At 38.7% G+C, this 22,761-nt stretch overlaps 1 protein-coding gene across 1 annotated transcript in view; it reads left to right on the top strand.

The window, feature by feature from the left end:
• TUBGCP6 (tubulin gamma complex component 6) overlaps window positions 1–22,761 on the top strand; it is a 56,011-nt gene that overhangs the window by 5,536 nt on the left and 27,714 nt on the right. Inside the window, exons 3-13 of the mRNA XM_075208907.1 lie at window positions 666–829; window positions 9,961–10,171; window positions 10,438–10,611; window positions 11,413–11,534; window positions 11,845–11,920; window positions 17,265–17,374; window positions 19,218–19,309; window positions 19,394–19,533; window positions 19,628–19,777; window positions 21,544–21,625; window positions 21,705–21,793. Of these exons, the coding sequence (XP_075065008.1) occupies window positions 666–829; window positions 9,961–10,171; window positions 10,438–10,611; window positions 11,413–11,534; window positions 11,845–11,920; window positions 17,265–17,374; window positions 19,218–19,309; window positions 19,394–19,533; window positions 19,628–19,777; window positions 21,544–21,625; window positions 21,705–21,793 (1,410 nt within the window). The remainder of the gene's footprint in view (window positions 1–665; window positions 830–9,960; window positions 10,172–10,437; window positions 10,612–11,412; window positions 11,535–11,844; window positions 11,921–17,264; window positions 17,375–19,217; window positions 19,310–19,393; window positions 19,534–19,627; window positions 19,778–21,543; window positions 21,626–21,704; window positions 21,794–22,761) is intronic.

Below are 22,761 nucleotides of genomic sequence, written 5' to 3'. Positions count from 1 at the left end.
TTACAGCTCATTCTACCAGAATGGTGAGCCCTTCTTGGGCGTCGCAGCACAGGCCACAGCCGAAGAGTTGTTGGGCGGCAGTCTGACCTTCTGTCCATACGTTTACAGGATTCTACTGTTTCAATGTATTTATCTCAGCAGCTAGCTTTGGAGGAAAAGTGCACAGATGTGTTTGAACATACTCTCTCCTAGGAGCAGCTTTGGAACAATGTCCCTCAAATAGGAAGAAAGAGAATGGAGGATTTTTGTACTTGCTTTAAAACAGTTTATCTGATTTCATGTGGGAGAGCTCTGTTTGAGGTGGAATGCTGTTCCATTTGAGAGGTGTTATTCTTGTTTTGAGTAGATTTTTCGGTGCTCTTTTATGGGGCTTTGATAGTAGAAGAAAAACAAAACACTGGTTGGCCGTTAGTTGAGGGTGAAGAGCTTCTGATTCAAATATTTTTTTCAACTAAATGTGCATACTCCAGCAAGCCCTCTATAACCCCATGGTAGCAGTGTTCTCCAAATGGAATCAGAGAAGTGGATGTAACATAAGTGCAAAAATCCTCTTCTTCATAATCCCTAATACTGATGCTTTTTAAAGAAAAATGTGTAACCCAACATCTGACCCCTCATGTATTTGCCATCAGTGTGATTAGACCGTTACTTCATCTGCTCTCCAGGTTCCACAGAGCATCGATCAGTCTGAAGATGAAGGGTTCCAGTCATCATCAAATATGACACCCGATTCTCAGTCAGAGCCAAGCATCACCCCTGACATAGATTTGTGGGAGGCAGTCCTCTCCTATTCACCTAGTAAACGTCGCTGTTGGGAAAGAATAGGCTGGTAAGTTACAAAATGCACTATAAAGTGAATATTTATTTTGTCTGCTTATGAAAATCTGGAACATTAAGTTAAACATGTCATTGACAACTAGTTGAAGTGGTGTTCGTAATATGTTAACCAATGTTGAAAGGTTTACTAGTACAATCCTATAATGTTCACAATTTTTTATTTATGTTTTCTTTTGACACGTGAGCCAAGTGTCATTTGCTCTAGTAATTTGCATTTGTGTCTGCCATATTTTAGTTACTTAATAAAACTGAAAGAGATGTATTGAAAATCAGAATATTAAGTAAATGCGCTATATTGTTTATTAATTCCATAGTAGAGCAATCAAAGAAAAACACTATGTAAGAAACTTTTGTATTGGTATGGCACAATAAAAATAATAATCTTGGGGTCAAATATATCTGAACCCAAGTACTATAATAATATAATGCCTTCTTTCTCTCAACATTGCAACCATATATGGGAAAGGAAATGCACTGTGTCGTCTTCTCATACCAAATGTTCCTTTAATGTGGGAGAACACCCAGTGCATGTAGCAGTCTGACAACAGACTAGAATCTGGGGAATAGTAGCTACATTTGCAAAACTGGTACAAAAGCTATTTATAGAGTGAATTTTTAGATTGTGTCACTTGTGAATTAATTGTGAAAATATAAGCTTTAATCTGTTCAACTATATTAATATTTTCTTTTCAATGTTTATAATGTTCTTTAAGGGAATAACTAATAAACAAAGTGTAATCCTATCTGGCAGCATTGAAGATGGCATTACGTTTTAAAATCCTGTTTTGTTTTTTTTGTTTTTTATCGAATTGTAAGAAAATTAGAAAGTGTCAGTTGTTCTAAAATGTGAAAACGGATGCGTCTGTGGCCAGTTTTAAGTATGTGCTCTTTAGAGATATCGTCGAACAATAATATATCTAAACCATGCCTTGTTGTGCTCTGTATTGCTATAATCTTCAAGGAAAGCTAGGATCTCAGTCTTGTATTATAATTTTTTTCTCTTGTTATTCCAAGTCTGTCTATTTTATATACTATAAGGTGTTATGTTCATTGACTTCTTATATATGGATTGTAGGCCTCTGGGGTTTCAGATAGCTGAACCAGGAAACAGCCAGCATTGCAAGTAAACAATGCTGGTTACTGCGGAATCATGTTTGTCTCCTCTCTCCTTAGGAGACTTCCTCTAGATTAGCCCATGCACCCGACAATGCAATGACTTTGTGTGAAATATTATGAACGGTTTGAGTAATTGCTTTATTTTTTTTAACAAATGAAATTTTTATTGAAATTTAGGGAATAAAAGCAAAATAAGGTACATGCATATGTAATAGGGAAAGTGAGGTGAGGGAGGACATCGGAGGGGGTACATTGATTCACTTTAAACAGCGATTTCCGGCAATGGGGCTAAAGCTACTGAACTCACTGCGTTAATCATGTTAAAAACTTCCGTCCAAAGGCATAGCAACTTCGGGCAAGACCAAAACATGTGTATCAAGCTCCCCACCTCACCACACTTCCTCCAGCAAAACTTTGACACATTGGGCATACATCTTTGAAGTTTCTCGGGAGTCAAATACATTCTGTGTACAATCTTAAGGAGCAATTCGGAGTGGTTACTGCATTTTGTCAGGGTTAATCAAACTGGGAAAGGTCTGGTTCAAACGCAGTGCAATGACTTTAGCAAATATTTTAATGTCTGAATTTGAAAACGCAATGGGGCAATAATTTTGCCATTTAGTGGGGTCTTTTCCTGGTTTAACGATCGTAATAATTTAGAATTCCAGCATTTCCTTAGGAAAAGCAGAAGTCAGAGTAACATGGTTAAATAGTGCAGTAAGAGACGGGGCCAGTTCTGTCCTAAACTTCAGATAAAAGTTGTTGGTAAAGCCATCTGGGCTTCGCGCCTTGTCACTCTTTTTAAAGTCTTGATGGCTTGCTCTACCTCCTCCATAGTCCACAGGGAGGACAGGGCATCTAACTCATCTGAGGAAAGAAAGGGGAGATCCCGGGAATCCAGGAAACTACAGATAGATTCAGGTTTATGTTGCGGAGCAGAGGGGTCAGTGTGTAAATTGTATAACTTCTCGTCGTAGCTAGCAAATTTATTTGCACTATCTGGGGGATTTGAGACTCGTTGCCCACTGGAGTCAGACAGGTGTGTAATATGGTTAATAGGATTTTTACCCCGTAACTTACGTGCCAACAGTCTGCTTGCTGACACCGAGATACAGAAGCTTGAACTTGGTACATAGAGATGGATTGCTACTTGCTACGGATATCAATTATTTCAGCTTTGAGATGAGAATCCCTAGGCGCTCTTTTATGTTGTATGACATCAATTGATTCTCCAATTATTACTGCAATTCTATATCTCGGGATTTAATTTGGCCTGTAGCTTTAATCACCTCACCTCTCATAACGACTTTCAGAGCGCATCAGTAGTTAGACAGAGAAGTATCTTCTGGGTTCAGCAATACTGACGCCACCAGTCTCCAGGTCGGGGATGGGAGGAGTTGCCTAGGAGCTCCCAATGCCACCTCAAGGAGGCATGGTCAGACCAAGTGATAGGGAGAGTGTCTATAGAGGTAATAGAATGCAGAGACCACCTACCTGTCAGAAGCAAATCAGTGCGACAGTATGAGCTGTCAACATGGGGGAAAAAAAAGTATAGTCCCTCAGAGTTGGATGTTTGACTTTCCACGTGTCATACCAGTCATACTCTGCAGTGAGTTGATAGAAAGTGAGTACCAGAGCTAAGAGAGGGGATAGTTGACGAGATGTGGGAGGATCTGTCTGATCTTGGGTCCGGGGCAAAATTAAAATCACCCATGAAAAACAAGGCACCACTTCTAACTTTCTGAATTTCATGACATAGCTTCCGAAGGAAATGGATCTGATTAAAATTGGGAGCATATAGAGACACCAACGTGACTTTCCTACTATCCAGGGAATCCATCAATATCAGATATCTACTATTTTTATCTGAAATTTTTTGTATCAATTTAAACGGGCATAATTTACAAAAATAAAATGTCAGTTCCATTATGCTTGAACGAACCAGTAGACCTGTAGCAAGTTGGGAACATGGAGTTAGAGAATTGGGGAGCTGAGGTCTCAGAGCAATGAGTCTCTTGGACAGCAATAATGTCAGCCTTGTGAAGAGCAAAATATTGCAGCACCAAACTTTGTTTATTAGGGGAGTTTAAACTCTTAGCATTGAGGAAAAGAAAACAAACCATTCTGACGATATATAGAGAAATAAGCAGGATCTGACGAAGTGATGACATGAAAGGCTAAAAGCATGAGAGTGAGTACCGACACACGGAATGTAGAGAGGTGGTTTACCCTAGGAAGAAAACAGGAAGGGGAGGGCAATGAAAAAAAACAGAATTAGTTTCCATTTTGGAAACTAGAGATTTGCTGCAAGGACAGAAATATAGCTAACAATGGGGAGGAGCAATACAACATACGCGCACCATAAGTGAATAAGTAAGTAACCCAAGTGTATTGAAAACTATTAATATCGGTGAAAACAATTTCCCAGTCTACTTAGTGCAGCCTAACTAAGAGAATAGACTCTGAAAACATTGAGGATCGCCATAACTTCTGAGCTAAAGTTCTCTGAACTGACATCTATACATATAGTATTATATCAACCAAGCATTAGAAGGGCAGCAACAATCGTATATAAAATAAAATATTATAAATAACTTTAAATGTCAAATAGAGCTAGAGCAAGACAGCTGAGGATATTTACATGAGAGGCACAGTCAAGTCTCTACACATGAAGACACACTTTTCTGGCTGGTGCCCATTCCAACAATTTTATAAGTGAGTACCAAAATATGACTAGATAGTAACATTTATAACGGAACAAGAGGTCTGGAGTCTCAGATCAGTTAGGATACACAGCCCACTCTACTTGCTGCATAGAGGTGTTGCTGAAGAACAGTGAGGACCCTAAAGGAAAAAAAAGGTTATTAATCCAGAGCTATACTCTGGCACTGGCACCTGTAGTTCGCCATGGAAAAACTTAAACCAAGCAGTCAAGGATTTATAAAAGTCCATTCCTTCCGGATTGGTTGAGGAATCAGCAGGGAGCAACAGATCAACTGGGATATTCCATTCCTTCAGCAGAGATATAGCAGATTCTGGTGACAAAACTGCAGTATGAACTCCCATTTCTTTGTATTATAAGGTGAGTCTGGAAGCCTCATTTTTATGAAATAGCAACATTCCGTAGAGCCAAGGTAACAGGTCAGAACTGTCAATGTTTTGCAAGGGTGGCTGGAGAAATGTCGGCGAATAGCTGAACATCTTCCAGAAGAACATAAGTAAGGGGGGGTGGAGGGTGTAGCCGCCTTGAGGATCTGTTCTTTTATATGAAAGAAGTGGAGGCGGTGAAGAAGGTGGAGCTGAAGGGGAGTTCGGCAGTCTATAAATCTAGTTGATGAGAAGATCGGAGGTCGATGCCGATGGAAGCAGTTTACTGAACAAAGAAGTTGCATAAGCATACAAATCAGCGTTGGCTACCGAATCAGGAATACCCCTAATTTTTATGTTGTTGTGCCTAGATCTGTCTTCCAGGTCAGCAAGCTTTGCCTTGTTGTACGTTACTTCGTCTTGAAGACACTCGTGGGCAGTTATCAAATCATTATGTGAAGAAGTCAGATCTTCTATTTTGGTTTCAATGTGATCTGTACGTGCACCAAGTTCTGACACTTCTGATTTTAATTCTTTCAGCCAAGATCGGAACTCGTGAGTGATGTCCGCTTTCAGAAACGTCCACAAGGTCTGGATAGAGCGAAGAGTAATGGGGCCAGCTAATTCAGAAGGTAGAGAGCCATGAGTAGGAGAAGAGAGGGTCTGGAATCTGACACTGGCTAAACTGAGCCCGAGTTCAGAGATTTAGCTGTCACTGGTGATCTGGAAGTTCCAGATGCTGCAGACACATTACTAAAGAAGTGGACTGGTGGGACCAGCTTCACTGAAGCCTTGATCTTCTTTGGATGCATAGTGTCGTCTGAGCTCAGTAGAATAGATAAAGAAAAGAATAGGCAAACTCCAAATTGCTAAGCCACTCTTCGTCCGGGCACTTGAGTCAAAGCATACGGTTAGTAGGTCGTCGGGATTATAACATTGCAAGGGTTATAACCTTCTAGTGCAGGGATCGGCACATTCTAACAATGTGCCCGCTAAAATCTTGTCAAGCCCATGTGCCACACACACAAACATTTTTTTTAAGATTATTAAAAAGGATAGCGCATTTAAAAAAAAAAAATTGTGCTTACCTGCCAGTCCCAGGTTCAGTTATGTGGCGTTGGGCGCGATTTTGCCTTTGCTCGTTTACGTCGCTTCTGATCGGCAGCTAACAACTCTGCCTACCACACAGGAAAGCAGAAGGAAAGGTGTGAAAAGAGGAGAAATGGAAAACAAGGGGGAAATGGTGTGGTGCAATAGGACTGTGGCTTGTGGGGGCACATAGGAAAAAAGGAAGGGGGACGACGACAAGGATGACATGTACACACAGCACAGAGGAAGAGAGAAAGGGTCAGGCAGCCATAATGTGAGACACAAACAGTTTGGACACACATGGTCGGGGGGAGCAGAGGCACACATGGGCAGGGAAAAATGGAGACAGGAAAAAGCAGGGTTGGAATGCAGACGGGAGAGCTAACTTATTTGGATAAGGCGCTTCTTTATCTGTGCACCGTGAGAGCGGCACTCACTTTCAGGCACGACCAATAATGAGTCAGAAGAGGCAGAGGCAGGGACACAGCCGGACGCTAGATGTTGCGCTGCGGTTCCTGTATAAATGTCCGCATGCACGCGCTACAGTCCAAACAGAAAGTACCTGTTCCTCCAGGGAGACCGGCGGTGGAAACTCGGAGCTCCTGAAAACAGTGTTTCCCCTTGATATCTAGATGTGGCCTGGGTGGTGGGGGTTGCCGACCTGCTCTAGTGTGTGAAATCTCACTTGAATTGTAGTGCTGCTGCTTATGCTTAGTATCACTATATAGCGATTACCAGTGTTTTCCCCAGAAAAGTGTGATGGCTAGGTGCATGAAGAAGTAGCCGGGTGGGGGCAGTTGTAATACTTTGCAATAATAATGAAAAATGTTGAAGGCTGTTGCCCACACCTGCCAGGACTGGTCAGACTGGTGGTCAGTGGTCTAACACACACTGCTGGCTGTAGTGCTCACATAGTGCCTGTAGTAATAGGAGAAACATCATCATCATCAACATTTATATAGCACCAGTAGATTCCGTAGCGCTTTACAATTGGGAACAAACAGTAATAAAACAATACTGGATAATACATACAGACAGAGAGGTAAGAAGGCCCTGCTATAGGACAGTGGGAGTCTGATACACAAGGGTAAGTGCTGCATCATATTGCATATTTTTCAGCTAGAATGCAAAGGCAAAACATATTGAGTGGGTTGTATGATAGTCACACAGCAATGTTGGTCAGAGGGTTGTTGTCTTGTTAGCTGTGTAGAGGGTGGTAATAGAGTAACCTAGGGAGATTAAGATGGTGCTTGAGGAATGTTATAAGCTTGGCTGAAAAGTTGGGTTTTCAGAGTATGCTTGAAGGTTTGAAGACTGGAGGAAAGTGTTATTGTGCGAGGGAGGGAATTCCACAAACTGGGTGCAGCCCGAAAAAAGTCCTGTTACCGGGAAGAGAGACGCAGATCTTGTGCAGGTGTTGAGTTTGGAGATATTTTGAGACAAGTGAGGAGATGTATGTCGGTGTAGTTTTGTTGATGGCCTTGTATGTTAGTAGAAACATTTTATATTGGATTCGTTGAAAAACAGACAACCAATGTAGAGACTGACAGAGTGGCTCAGCAGAGGAATAACAATTTCCAAGGAAAATCAGTCTAGCTGCTGCATGCAAAATAGATTGTAGGGGTTTGAGTCTGACTTTGGAAAGACCAGTAAGGAGGGAACTGCAGTTGTCAATGTGGAACATGGTGAGTGCATGAAGTTTTTGCACTGTCTTTTGTGTGATATGTGCATATTTTGGAAATGTTCTTTAGATGTATGTAACATGATTTAGATATATAGTCGATGTGGGGAACAAAGGATAGTTGGGTGGGATTTATGGTCACGCTATCAACAGAAATAGAAATGTCATGTAGGAAGCTTCTGTTTTTGGGTGGGAATATTGTTAATTCTGTTTTTGAAAGATTAAGTTTGAGTTGGCGAGAGGACATCCAAAATGAAATGGCAGAACGCGAGACAACACAGATGGAGAGAGATCAGGAGAGGATAGGTAAATTTGTGTATCATCCACATAGAGATGATACTGAAATCCAAAGGAGCTTATAAATGTTCCAAGAGAAGTGTTGTAAATAGAGAATAGCAGAGGACCTAGGACTAAGCCTTGTGATACTCCAACTGATAAAGGAAGTGGAGTGGAGGTGAATCCAGAGAAATTAACACTTAACGATTTAACAGGTAGGATGAGATGCAGGATAGAACAGTACCTTCAATAATCATTGACAACCTTGGTCAGCGCAGTCTCTGTGGAGTGTTGAGAGCCAAAGACTGACAGAAGAGAATCCAGTAGGTTGTTTGCTGTAAGAAAGTGTGTGAGGCTAGTGTAGGCAATCTTCTCGAGAAGTGTAGAGGGGCATGGGAGCTGAGAGATAGGGCGGTAAATTGAAAGAGCATTTGGGTTAGATTTTTTTTTTTTAGAATAGAAGTAATCACGGCGTGCTTGAATAGTGATGGAAAGATACCAGTAGAGAGAGAGAGAGGGATCACAGGAGTCAGGGACCTACCAATTTGTGAGGGAATAGGATAAAGGGGACAGGAGGTAGAGTAGGAAGATAGGAAGAGAGTAGAAACTTCCTCTTCGTTTGTATCCTATTATAATAGTACTCTGTTGTGCTCCAAGAGCAGGGTAGCAAGTAAGAACAGCCGGGTGGAGCACCCGGAGAACACTGGATTAGGGTCTTATAAGTGTATAGTATAACAATCAGATTGTTAGAAACATTAGGACAGCAGGTTTAAGTAAATATATAAGGCTCCTCAGTTCCAATGTTCATTCTGTTGTAACATGTGTCACGCATATAAACAATAAAATGTAACTACTTAAGAGTACATTTTCTTTCTGCTTCTAACTATTAATTATGACAGCCTACCACATATAATATTGTCATATTTTGAAAATGTTGAATTTCAGCTTCAATTTTGTGTAGTGCATTTAAACCTCTAAAAATTAACATGAAATGTAACGTGATTCACAGGGAATGATCCAGGAATCTTCTCACTAGAAATGGACTTAATAAAGGGGATGAAAAATAATTAATAGATATAGAGGGATATCAGAAGAATTATGGGGATATTCTCTCCTCCTTGCTTTTAATCTATATTACATAGTTTTTCTACCTTATCTCACACAATTTTATATTTCGCTGAGGAATATATAGAATTAGATTACCAATAATGGTTCCTTTTAACTGGTGAAATAAAATTATTTTTTATAGTACTAATTATTAACAAATTATCTTTCTGTATCTCTATACAAATAATATATAAACTTAATGTGCCTCCACTATTAGATTTCTTTTCTTTATGTATGTCAGATTTAATCTAGGAGACCACCCCAAATTTATTTTCAATCTTAGGACATATTATTTGTAGATGGGATGATTTGGGTGCAGAGTGCCTCCTCCTTCCCTTTTGAATATGGTCTTCATCTTGCAAAATCTATGTAATGAGAAATATATTATTAAAACCTATGTAGAAGAAATGGTTGGTAAATATTGTTTGTACTTCGTTTAATTATGAATGTGATTGTTGCTTATATGTTTGTACAGTGTTACTGCGTATTTTTTTTTAAATGAACTTTTAAGTGTACAGAGATAGTGGTTTTCTGCTCGGCATTGATGCAGCTCCTCACAGAGCTGAGAATCTTATACTTTACTTTGGTAAATTGGGACTAATGTGTACAGAGGTTTGTCCATATATTAGAGGTATTACAGTATGTCTAGCAGTAATGGAGAGCGCATGATTTCAAAAGTAAAGTTTCAGAGTCGGTCTTAAGTGGTGAAAGGAAGTTTGTGAAATTTGCAATTGACTAATGTACAAACGTATAACTTTCTAATTTAGTCCCCCAGGTAAGAGAGAAGATCCATACCTTACTGAGGCAGGACGAGAAGCATTTGACAAAATGTATAAAATTTACGAGGGGAGTCTACAAATCCTCAGCAATACAATCATACAGTGTCCAATATATGTGATGCTTACAGAATCTGAGTTGGTGAAGGATGTTCTCAATGTGCTCATTGGTGTTGTCTCCACTACTTTCTCTTTCAACCAGGTATATCAGCATTTTATAACTTTCTTTAACTATGACATGGGTTATAATGTACTACCAGTTGTAAGGTTCAAGGAGATCAAGCAGTTTTACTGTACTTTTATAATAGCATGAATACTCCAACAAGCAAATACGTTACTTCACCAGGAGAGCTCCCTCTGGGGTATTTTGATTTGAATTGGTTAAATACTATTTATGGGTAAATTCGGCGGTCGTTCCATGGGGAACAAATTAAGTGGTAACTCCATAATTGTCTTCTCTCTTTGCAGTCCAGCCAGGCCTTTGCAGTTAAGCAGGGCATCTATGTTTCTGGGACTTCCCCTGAAAACATAGGCAATTTGTTGGCACAAGTGGGGGAATATGGTACTTACTACACCAGATTGAGCAATTTCTCGCTGCAGACTGTTTTGGATTCTTCGCAAAGCAAAGGCTTTGTATTTCAGGTACTGATAATATCCTTGTATTTCCGGTAATTCTGGCCAGCTCTCTAGTGACTCGATCACAATTATCTTGTTTTATGCTACTTTGTATTATAATTCATCAGGAACAAACTGTGAAGGGAAATCCATTAATCCTCAATTCAGACACACATACACCACAGTATTTCTCCTGTATGTGACATTGTATGTTATCTGAAATGGTGATTGAGATGGAATATAAATATTTATTCTGTGTAAGATCTGTTCTTTTTTTCTTTTCAGGCTATGATGTATGTCTCTTACACTAACTACAGTAAAGCCAGTAGAAAAGCAAAATCCATACAGCACTTAAAAATATGAACATATTAATGACATTTTATTGCACCTTTCTTTAATTAGCATATATATTCCTTAGCTTTAAGAACAGAAGTTAGAGACATTTTGTTTATTTATTTATACAAACACTGTAACCTAGCCCAGCCGTGTCAAGGCAGCTTCCAGTGAGGTTAGATTTAGTATTGGATCATTTAGGGGGGATTCAATTTGTCCGCAAGGTGACGCAATGTGTCCCCTCATTTTCCCTTGCGTCCCATAGAAATGTGAGGGTAAAGGAGTTGAGATTTTTGGACCATATTGGCTGGTAATGTACGCAGCCGAATATATCCGGCGGGAACCGTGCGGCCAATGGAATTCCCCCCTTAGTGAGTGATCATCAGGAGATTGAAAGTTTGTATATATCGGATAATTTGCTACTCTGGTAAATCAGATCAGACAACATGCAAGTGTTTCAAATTTAATTGTCTGTGTATGTATCTCTATTTTCAGGCATTTAAAAGTGGACTTAGAAAATACTTGCAGTATTACCGGGCATGTGTTTTATCAACTCCAAACACACTCTCCCTCCTCACTATCGGCTTCCTCTTCAGGAAATTAGGACGACAGTTAAGGTGATTTGAATTGACTTTTTGGATACAGTGTTAACTTTATTGCAGGAGATTAGTGGAACTTACCCTCTACAAACATTGCACTTGTTAGCTTTTATGTTGCTTCCTGGAGGAGAGAGGTTGGGGCTTCACTATCCCCCCCCCCCCCCCCCTCTCATTTGGTTTCCAAAAATCGCCTATCCAGCTGTCTATCTCATCTATCTTATTCCATATATCTATCCATCCATCCTCTAATTAAATAAGTAGCATATTGTTTTCCTTTATTCATAAATATTTATACATGCTCTGTTATTTTTTTTATTTTATTTTTAAGGTATTTAGCTGAGCTTTGCTGCATTGGTACAGTTTGTGCAGGAGCCAGTAGGGGGAGCAGCGCTTCTTTTCCCACAGTAAGTACAACCTCATCTATTCCAAATGCTGCGTGCAGGTTTTTTGTTTTTATTAAACAAAGTAACTGCTGTTTATTAAAAATAACGAAACCAGAAAGAAAACAAGACTAGAGATTGAACTAAATAAAATTGGTTGCAATAATGAAGATTAGTATACAATCTTATGCTTTCGGTTAGAGTGATTGGTTGTACACATCTCAGAGTTTTTGTTGGTGTTGCATAATATTTTCTAGTGCAGGGGACAACCTCTATCCCATGTTCTACTTTATAATGATAAATATCCTCTAGGGAGCAGGCACTTAATAAAAAAAACTTCAACTCCAAGTTTTCCTTAGATTCAGGTATAAAACCAGCACACAAGATTAGTAGCCAGCAGTTTAAAAGTCAGAGGAACTCTCATCTCTGTTACACAGTTATCCTTCAGATATGGTCCAGGCACTTACACACTTATTACATTTAACGTGCAAAGTGCTTCCCCGCCAGTATGAAGACTATGACTGATTATCACTAATGCAATGTAAACTTTAATAGATAATAATTATTCTTATTTCTTGTATACCTCATCTGAACAATAGTAAGCCAGTGTCTAACAAGCAGGCAACGCATCACACAATATTAACCTTGATGTTGATTCTCTTAGCATTGAATGTGTGCAGTTCTAAACGCACAGATGCACACAAAATGAATCAACGTTAACACTCTCACTACTGTCACAAGCTCCTATATTCCTCTACAGCCTTGCCCATGGTGTTCTCTAAATACCTTTGCAGAAATTGGGTATAAGGCTTCGCCACATAGTTTAGTTAACAAACAAAAAATTGAATAAATATTATTTATACACTACTGTTGACATTACAGTGAATTACTTGGTTAGCATCTGTTGACACCCAGAGTGCGGCAAGGTTGAGATCTCTGGAACCCCTTTACCTAGTTGTTTCCTGCCGGAGGTTTCTCTCACCTTTACCGTTGTCCCAGGCTACAGTTTGCAGCATGCTAGTATGTTTACCATGCCGTTGAGCCATAGACCCCACAAGACCTCTATATGTATCCGCTGCTTCTGGCACCAAGATGTTAGCAGCAGATCATTTAAGTCCTATATGTTGCGAGTTGGGGCTTCCATGGCGAGGACTTGTTCTTCCAGCACATCCCACAGATGCTAGATCAGATAGAGATCTGGGAAATTTGGAGGCCAAGTCAACACATTGAACAATTCCTGAACAATTTTTGCAGTGTGGCATGGTGCATTATCCTGCTGAAAGTGGCCACTGTCATCAGGGAATACCGTTGTCATGAAGGGATGTACTTGGTCTACAACAATGTTTAGGTAGGTGTAACATCCACATGAATGTTAGGACCCAAGGTTTCCCAGCAGAACAGTGCCTCTGCCGGAATGCCTTCGTAAACGACGCACATGCATCTGACCATCCACATGATGTAAAAGAAACTATGATTTATCAGACCATGCCACCTGGTACATGGGTACAAGTGCATGCTGGCACTTGTGGTGTCGTAAGTATGTACTTAAAACGTAATATTTCCAGAGGGCGGCACCATTTAAACACATCAGAAAAAAAGTATTGCTGCCACACTGGTAATGAAATAGTATGTCACTATATTATATTAAACTAAAATAAAAATTCCATTACATGTAAGCATTACTGAAATTTCGCCCACTAATTTATTCATAAAATAATTTGGCCCCCATAATATAATTAATAATTTTTGTACCTCTAAACAAGAAATCATGACTACCCTCTTAATTAGAGCTTGTATGGTGCCTACTGTTAACATTGACCAGCAGTGGGAAGCTGGTGTGTTTACTAATCTTTTCTACCCATTACAGCGTGTTGATTCTGGCGACTTTCACAGCAATCTTGGGCGAGTTTGCAAAATCGCGGTTACATACATATGGCAATTTGTATTCTTAAACTGGAAAAAATTCCCGGCATTGCAGTAGCATATCTGAACTACCAGAGAGTAAGGCAAGGTCACCAGTCCATGGAGAAATAGTTCAGATTAAGGGGTGGGCAGAGAGGAATGTACTTTACCCTGTGATAACAGATCCATTCTTAGTGGGAGTCGCCAGGGACAAGTGGTTGTCAGTATTATGGTATAGCATTCTCGTTGAGGCCAGTTTGGTGTGTTTGAATTGTTCTTACTCCAAACCTTCTGGATCACCAGTGGAAAAAGTTGAATTCCACTAGATTGGACAAGATGGTGAAAGACTTCTGGATTTATGGCAGATCTAAGAGTAGAGGGTTTGCATAGGGTCTACAACAATTGTGTCTTTCTAGCTTTTTGTCTTTCTCACAACCTACCTGTGACCTACCGAAGGGTCTAGTTTTAAGTTCATTGATAATTAAAGTGTCTGTGCTTTTTCTTCTTTTTCAGTGTCAATTGACAGTAATTTCTGACATATCTTCCTTTAGAGAGTATGCCATGTCTAACTACGTGATCCATTCCCTCAATAGTTCTAATAACCTAAATGTTGTTGTGAGGGCATTGCAAAAGTTGCCTCTTGAACCTTTGCTCAATGTCCTTTTGTCATTTTATCATTGAAAATAGCTTTTTTTTGTCCTTTTGGCTATTCCGTCAGATTGTCATGAGAACGTTCTGGCCATGCCAGGAATTTTCATTTTCTTATTAATCCAAAACCAAAAGTAGCATTGCTTAATGTGCCATTGTTTCAGCTGAATGTAGTCTTATCTTCCCACATTAATCAGGAGCTGGTTCTTCCTTCTTTGTCCCTGTAGTGCAGGGGTCAGGGAACTTTTTTACCTTTCACCCCCAAATATATTTAGATACGCGACATTACCCCCTTGATTTGAAAGGAGGAAAATTATATATTAATTATTGGAATTCAAAATTTTATTCAATCTATTCAAAATTTCTTTAACTTCAAAACTTCAGGTTTTGGAGAAATTATGTTGCTTCATTTTTGATACAAGATTATTGGGGCATTTTGCTGTCAGAGCAATGTGCATACAGTCTTCAGCGTCCAATCGATTTCTGTGCTTTGTTTTTATGTTTGTTAGAGTGAAAAATCCTTGTTCACAAAGGTAGGTTGTTGCAAAAGGCAGCAACTTTTTGACTGCCTCCTCATGTGCAATTTTGAATGCCTTTGCAGCGGTTGACATCCAAAAATATGACAGATCTGCTTTGTTTTCAAATGCAATACGTGCTTCATTATTACATCGAAGCTCAAGAAGTACCTCTGCCAACCCTTGAGGCTCTTCTGGTACAACAGCAATTTCACATTTAAAGGGGTCTACAATCCAACTGACAGCATGTGAATCGGCAGCATTACCCCCAGGAATTTCATTTTTACCCCATTTGGGGTAATTTACCCCTGTTCCCTGACCACTGCTGTAGTGTTACATACTCTAGACGTGGATCAATGTATTGTACTTATGTTTCCAGGTTGCAAGAATTCCATTGGTTTCAGCTCTTTTACTTCTATTTTGAATCCGAGAAAAGGACTGCAGCTTTTTCACGGGCTATTCCCTACTGGATTACAACTGCTCTTTGTAGGACCTGTATAGCAGCAGAGAAACCAGTTCTACCTTGTCTAACTGCACACTCAGTTTGAATGCTCGGCCTCTACTTGGTGGTGCATCATGGGATGGTATCAGAACAGACATCTAAGGCACCAGCTTGCTGTATGGCACATACTTGTTTGCAAGGCGCCGACTTGGTCTGTGGCTCATACATTATTTTTTTTTAACCACATTATGACTGCTTTTGCAGATGCTTTGCTTGATGGGAAAGTGCTGCAGGCAGCAGTTTTAAACTGAGCATTTATCCCATTTATCCCTTCCTTTCTGTGGTCTTTGAGACACACCACTGTATGTCCTGCTGCTGATGAAGAAAAGTGGATTTTTCACTTACCATTAAATCTCGTTCTCTGATGCATCTAAGGGGCACAGACCATCCTGTCCAGGGATGTATTTTCTTGTTTTGGCATAGCTTGGCAGTTGGTAAACTGGGGGAGAGCTGAGGTTGCTGAGGGTATGGTTAAATGGAGATTATTTTTCTTCTCTAAGAACCTCTTATAAAAGGTGGCGGTAACCCAACCTTTGTGCCACTTATATGCATCATGATAAAGGAGTTTCAAGGAAAGATAAAAAGGTTTTTTTCTTTGAATTGTATTTTAGTACAGTTATATAACAGCTGGTAATGATTTTGGCAGATCATTTCAGCATAAGTTGATTGTTTGGCTTAGGCAATCTGCAACACTGTTGAAGTCTCTATGTCTTGATCATTTTTCTCTTCTTATGGATAAAATAACAATGACTGCAAGTATATGTAACTGGAATAAGCATATCAAACAAAACTAATTTAATCATACAGTGACACAAAAAAACAATATTTCACTTCTTTTATCACATAAAAGGGTGTCAGCTGTCCTTAACCCCCCTTGTTTCTTCGGTGGAGTAAATCTATAAATAGCGAAAGATAATGTCACCCAAAGGTGAAGGATATAGAAACAAATAACACTGTGATAAATTCAATAAAGTAAGTGGCCTCATATCAACAAAAGATAATTTTTGTTGGCTTAGATCCGTTTCAGAATACGCTCTATGGAAGTGCCCAGCACCTCTCAGATGTATTGGAAGAGGCTCAATGTAAGGAAACTTGAATCTCCAAAAAGATACACATACACCACAGGTGTAGTAAAATAAAATAAAAAGCTATTATTAATAATAATCTATTGCATGTACATCAACAATTAAAAGCAATCTTATCTGGGTCAACAATGAACCCTTTAATCATATAGATAGAGTCCCAGGGCTCCACCTTGCACACAGGAACATAAGGAACAGGCAGATAACATCCAGTAAACCAGTCCATCAGAAAGCAGTAACACCGTTTGGATCATTTCACGACTCTTCAAGGGGTGCAGTCCTTAAGATGAAGGAATCTACCTGGGTATTACTTACCATGTTATTGCTCTGGGTCATTAATAGGTTGTGAACATTCGCAGCACTGTGATGTTTTCACCGGATCACGCTGCTCATAACCAAACACTGACACCAAACAGCAACATTGTGTGTGATACCCAGGGACTTCTCCTCCTCTACCTACTGCTTCTTTAAGACGTTGTGTTGGAGGGGAAATAATGAATTAAAGGAGAAGAGGAAAGTAGGATGGTCTGTGTGCAACATGGGGGAATTTTGTTTTTATTTTATTTTTTCTGGACATTCCTGGGCGGCAGTTTAAGTAATTGGCCTACCATTTGGAGCAGGTAAGCTTTTTATTTTGCGCCATGATTTAAGCCTTTTTTTTCCAATTAGTAATTTCTCAGGATGTGATATATTTTTTTCCAATTTTGTTTTTTTTTCAGGGAGTAAAGTTACTATCATATTTATACAAAGAATCTCTTGAAAACAGCAGCAATGAAAATTATCCGGTCTTGTTATCACTGTTAAAAACAAGTTGTGAGCCATACACAAGGTAATATTATTTGCAAATCTATTGATTCAACAAGGATGTGATCTGTTTGACATGGGATTTTACTCATAATGGGTGTGGTACAAGCAGATATGCCATGTTTTGGGCAGACTGAGTATGGGGCCTAATTTGTCCTGATTTTTCCATCTAGAATGTTGGGAGGTATGTATCATACATTTCATCAACCCTTCTGGCATCACTTCTGAGAGTTTTGCACAGTTGACAAGTGCTAAGTAAATTGTACATGTACGGTTTCAGACATATACAGACAGCACCGATCAGAAGCATGCATGGCCTTTATATTACCTATGCACTGTACTTAACAGTTTAGAAAGGTTTTGGTTTTTTTTTAACAAAATAAACAGCATGTTTGGCACAATGTTGTCAGACTATTTGTTTAAATAATAGTAATGCAGATTTTTACTTCGGCCACACATAAATATAGCCAACGGAGTAAAGAAGTGAAATTCTCCGGTTCCGAAGGAACTCATAGGAGAGTGTAAAAGAATGTAGAGTGTAAATAAATGCGTTGCTTGAAAGATATATAATCCACACTCACTTAAAGTAGTTGAAACAAGACTTCAGATAAGATACATCCAATCTCAAAACTGAAAAGTGAGCATTAAATAGAAAAGGATATACAATAGTATATATTCTGTGTGACACTTGTAGCAAATTTATCTATATACCGTTTTGAGAATTGTGTTAATTTGCAACTACGCTCTATATTCTTTTCCTCTCTCCTTGGATTTCCTTCTGCACCAGAGAATTTTGTTTCTTTGGTCATTAGGTCTGCAGCAATTTTCAGTCCAAGGATGTGTCTTACAGAAAGTTGTGGTGATGTAACGCCTGTGGCTCCCTTGACCCAGGAGCTGCTGTGGCCACTAACACAGCACATGGGAAGGATCTGCACTGCATAATCTGCACATTCTCATGTCGGCCATTTATACAGATATTATATACAGAAACATCAGTGGAGATTGTCTGTTGATGTATTCTATACTGATTATACCCTGTACTAGGGGTGTGGTTTAAGTCAAAGAAGACGTGTACTATTTAGTGAAGGGTCCTGTCTCCTGTGGCTGGAGTTTAATCCATTTTTGTAAATCCTATTGGCCTTAGAGAGAAATATTTAATGGTAGGTTCAAAAAATCATGCTTTTACAAATCAGTACTATGGGCCTGATTCATTAAGTTAACTTAGGCAAGACATTTCTTACTTAAGTCTCCTGGACAAAACCATGTTAAAGTTCAAGGGGTGAAAACTAGTTTTCTATTTTGCACATAATTTAAATACTGGCTGTTTTTTTCATGTAGTACACAAATACTTGAAAGCTTATTTGTACACTGAAATTTAAAGTTGATATTTGTGTGCTACATGAAAAAACAACCAGTTTTTAACTTATGTTTATAAAACTAATTTTTACCCATTGCATTTTAACATGGTTTTGTCTAGGAGAATTAAGTAAGAGATTTCTTGCCTAAGTTCCTAAATGAATCGGGCCCTGTGAGAGCAAAGTTTTCAGTATGATGTGGCTACATAGTATCTCTCCTACAGTTCTATCATCTATTTGTTGCTTCTGTATCTTAAGTTTAATTTCTACCTTTGGTTTGTATGCATTATCTTGACTTATATCAATCTTATATGAATATTGATTGACTTATTTATGACTCAAACAAGGTGCTAAATAGTAGAAATAATATGTACCAACCGTAATATAAAGATTTATTTGAAGGTTCAATTTAGTTCAGGTAGCCACATGTTTATAGTATTTCCTGCGTAATAACTCGCTTTTGGGTTGCAGTTAACGAAACATGGTTATTTATTACAATGCTTATTGTTGCAGGGTTATCTATGATTGGGTCTACAGTGGTGTTTTAAAAGATGTTTGTAGAGAATTCATGATCCAGGTCAATGAAGACTTCCTCGGGTTCAGAGGTATATTATTATTTGCTTTTAATTTATTTGTAAAATGTATTGCTCACCTCCTCAGCGTTTACATCCAAGTCCTGTTTCTGTTAGATAAACGCTACTGGAATCACGGATATATTTTGATCTCAAAAGAAGTGGAGGATTGTGTGCCTGTCTTTTTGAAGCACATAGCTAATGAGATTTACATCTGTGGGAAGACCATAAACTTAATGAAACTGTGCTGTCCCAGGGTAGGTAATAAACCCCATCAGGTTTTGTAAAATGCACATATAGATGTGGAGAGACTGAATAGAGATTGAAGCATATATATGTTTATTTTTCTAGCATTATATCTGCTGGTCTGATATCCCTGTTCCTCGAATATCAATTACGTATTCCTTAGAGGAGCTGAAGGAAATGAGAAAAGACTGTGCCGTCTATGTAGCTCGCATGGATAGAATTGCGAGGTACAGCAGCATCAGCAAAGAGGAGAAGGTAATGTCAAATTCAATCCATATGATTGTTCTGTTTCCCAGAAACAGTTTATTTTGTGTTTTAGTTTCTCGTAATTTCACACACAGTTCCAAATACAGCTCTATATAGTGGTATAAGTTACATAATAGAACTTCAGGATTTACACTAGTGGCATCCAGAAGTACACTATTTTTTTCTTTCCATTTATGAGTGATTGTATTAAATGATATTACTTTATACAGAAACCTAGAATATTAATGATGGGTAAAGACTCATTGGTCTACATATTTCTCTTACTAACGGTTTGCTCTAAGGGCACATCTTATTCCTAGTATGTTTACTTTAGGAAATGTCCTAATAAATATATGACAATATGAAATGGCTTGAGTTAGAAGTTACAATATGTCCAACATTTAAATTAATCAACCTGGGTTGTCACAAAACATTTCAGGGAAGAGATCCTTAAATATAAAAAAAAAAAAATCTGTCTGTTTCCTATGAACATCATTAAATCACAGACAATACTACATGAAATACAATCTTATAAAAGATGATGCACACCCTTAAGTTGTTGGGCATAGAACACATGCACTGCTAATGTCAGCAGGCAGGGATATAGTGTAGACGCTAGAACTGCCACTAGCTGATTCATCAATTTCCTCTTGTATGTACAATGCATCGCCGTTTTCTGAAACTAACCGAATCCATTTTGTAAACATCCCATTGGCCTTGTGGATAGAATAGTGAGAAAAGCAGCCAGTGAGCATGGCCAATGACGCCAAACCTGTTTAACTTCAATAGTATGTTAACATTTTTGCCGATTTTTAATATTTTCCTCTCCGTAAGAATGCACTTACTGACTGGAGCAAAATATTTGATAGAATAATACATAACTGTTTAGCTTTCATGTAAGGGTGACTAAAAACAAAGGTCTAATTGATGCAGACTTTTATCCCTGAAGATAGGAATTGCATCTAGAAACGATTAAACAATTCCTCTGACTACTTTATGTTTTAGAACAAAAAGATTACTTTTGTTTTTTTACATTTAAAGGCACTCTAACTTTCATAATCTCGATACTGTTTTATGTTGTCTCTTTGTACTGACTAATGTTGTCCACACACTCTGCTATATATCAGCCGATGATCTGATCAAAACTAATGGTATCATTATTAAGCAGTTGGTAATTGTGCTTAGAATATGACTGCTTACACAGGCCATCTTTCCACAGAATTTACTAAAATACCTAATTGTCGGTACTGTGTGGTCATCTTCTGACTCTCCAGACACACCCACTCGCACACAGGCACTGGCCATTAAAGGTGATCTGCAATCATGTTTCAACTGCAACTTTGGATTACAATAGAGCCATCCTGGCCAACCTGTGACTCTCTGTGATGTGAAAACTAAAAATTCCCATTATGCTTTGCAAGTAGATTGCCAATCAATAGCTAGCAGGGCTTGCTGAGACTTGTAGTTTCACAACACATTGAGAACCACAAGTTGGCCAGGCCTGCTATAGGGCATCTTCATCTCTTTTGAGCCACATGTTGCAATATTTTGCCAATTGCTCAATATGAGCGGGGATATACCAGTATGTGTGGCCAGTCATTAAGATTAACCACAGTATTGCACCTTGACTTATGAAACATAAGTGAACAATTCTCACAGTTTGGTTATCTTTCCATACCTTTATATACATTATTCTCTGGTGTTAGGCTACAATATGATACAATACCTTTGTGATATACTGCTGCCTCAGAATAATGTTTAATGCTTTGTTTTAGGATTTGCAATCAAAAATTGCACAACAGGACCTATTTATTGAAGCTCGTGAAACAACAGAGAAACTCCTGGACAGATTTAAAGGTTTGATTCTTTTCTTTCAGACACAGTTAAAACACAATTTGTTCTCATTTTTGATTTGTTTTCACTTTTATTTATACAGATCAGCAGTTGGCAAACAAAATGTCTCTGAACACAAAAAAGAGGGAACTGTTTCTGAAGCTGAAGGAACAATTTGAGAAAGATCAAGCGGTATTTTGTCTTTTAAATGAATGTGCTGATCGTATACACTACTGCATCTTAACATGATGATGTTGCAGTATGTACTGAAGTAGAGTGGGGCAGTGATATAGTATTACAATACTAGTCACAGTTGTTTTGCTGGACACAATGTTTTGAGCATTACAGGTTAAAAACAAACAAACAATGTTGGAGAGGTTGCAGGGATACTGGATCTTTTCTCAACGTCTGGTGGTCCTGCCCCAAGATTGCCTGATTGTGGGATGACATCTCCAGACTAATCGACTACATTGCCAAAGCTCCAATCTCTAAATTCTCCTGGTCTTTTCTCATTGGCCTAATTCTAGAGGGGGTTAGATAAGAACTCCGATAAGATTTATGTTCAAATCATCAATGCTGCCAGTGTCTAGTAGCAATGCATTGGAAACAGCCAGAGCCACCCTGATGGCAGCACCTCCTTAATAATATTTGGCACCTGTCAATTATGGAGAAGATCTCTGCATATTTACATAATACGTCCCACAAATACATGCAATTTTGGTGTGATTGGTTTATTTATAATAGCTCTCTTAACCAAATCGATCCCTCATTTGGCTCTTCAGACCTTTTGTAGTGGAAATAAAACTAAACTTCAAAATATATAGCCGATTCTTAGACTGTACTAGCATCTCCTTCTTGGGGGCCCCAACCTCACCCCCTCCCATTCATGTGGCTTTCCATCATCCTTTAATTTTTCTTAATAAAGCCAGTAACAAACACATGACCTCATGACACCATTTATCAATATATTTTGCTTTACCAATGCCAATATCTGTTTTTTTCCCGAGTTGGTTGTGTGTTCCGTTTAACTGCTTATGCAATTGATATCATTTTCATAATTGCCAGTTGTTGTATCAACCAAATAAAACAACATAGGATGGCATAAGAGAGTGACTACAATGTAAAATTGTCTTTAAATAAAAAAAAATGTATAGTAGCTT

This window comes from Mixophyes fleayi, chromosome 4 (assembly GCF_038048845.1).
Source record: "Mixophyes fleayi isolate aMixFle1 chromosome 4, aMixFle1.hap1, whole genome shotgun sequence".
NCBI classification, from domain to species: domain Eukaryota; kingdom Metazoa; phylum Chordata; class Amphibia; order Anura; family Limnodynastidae; genus Mixophyes; species Mixophyes fleayi.
The sequence above is the reverse complement of the archived record's forward strand: the minus strand, read 5'-3'. Positions and strand labels throughout refer to the sequence as shown.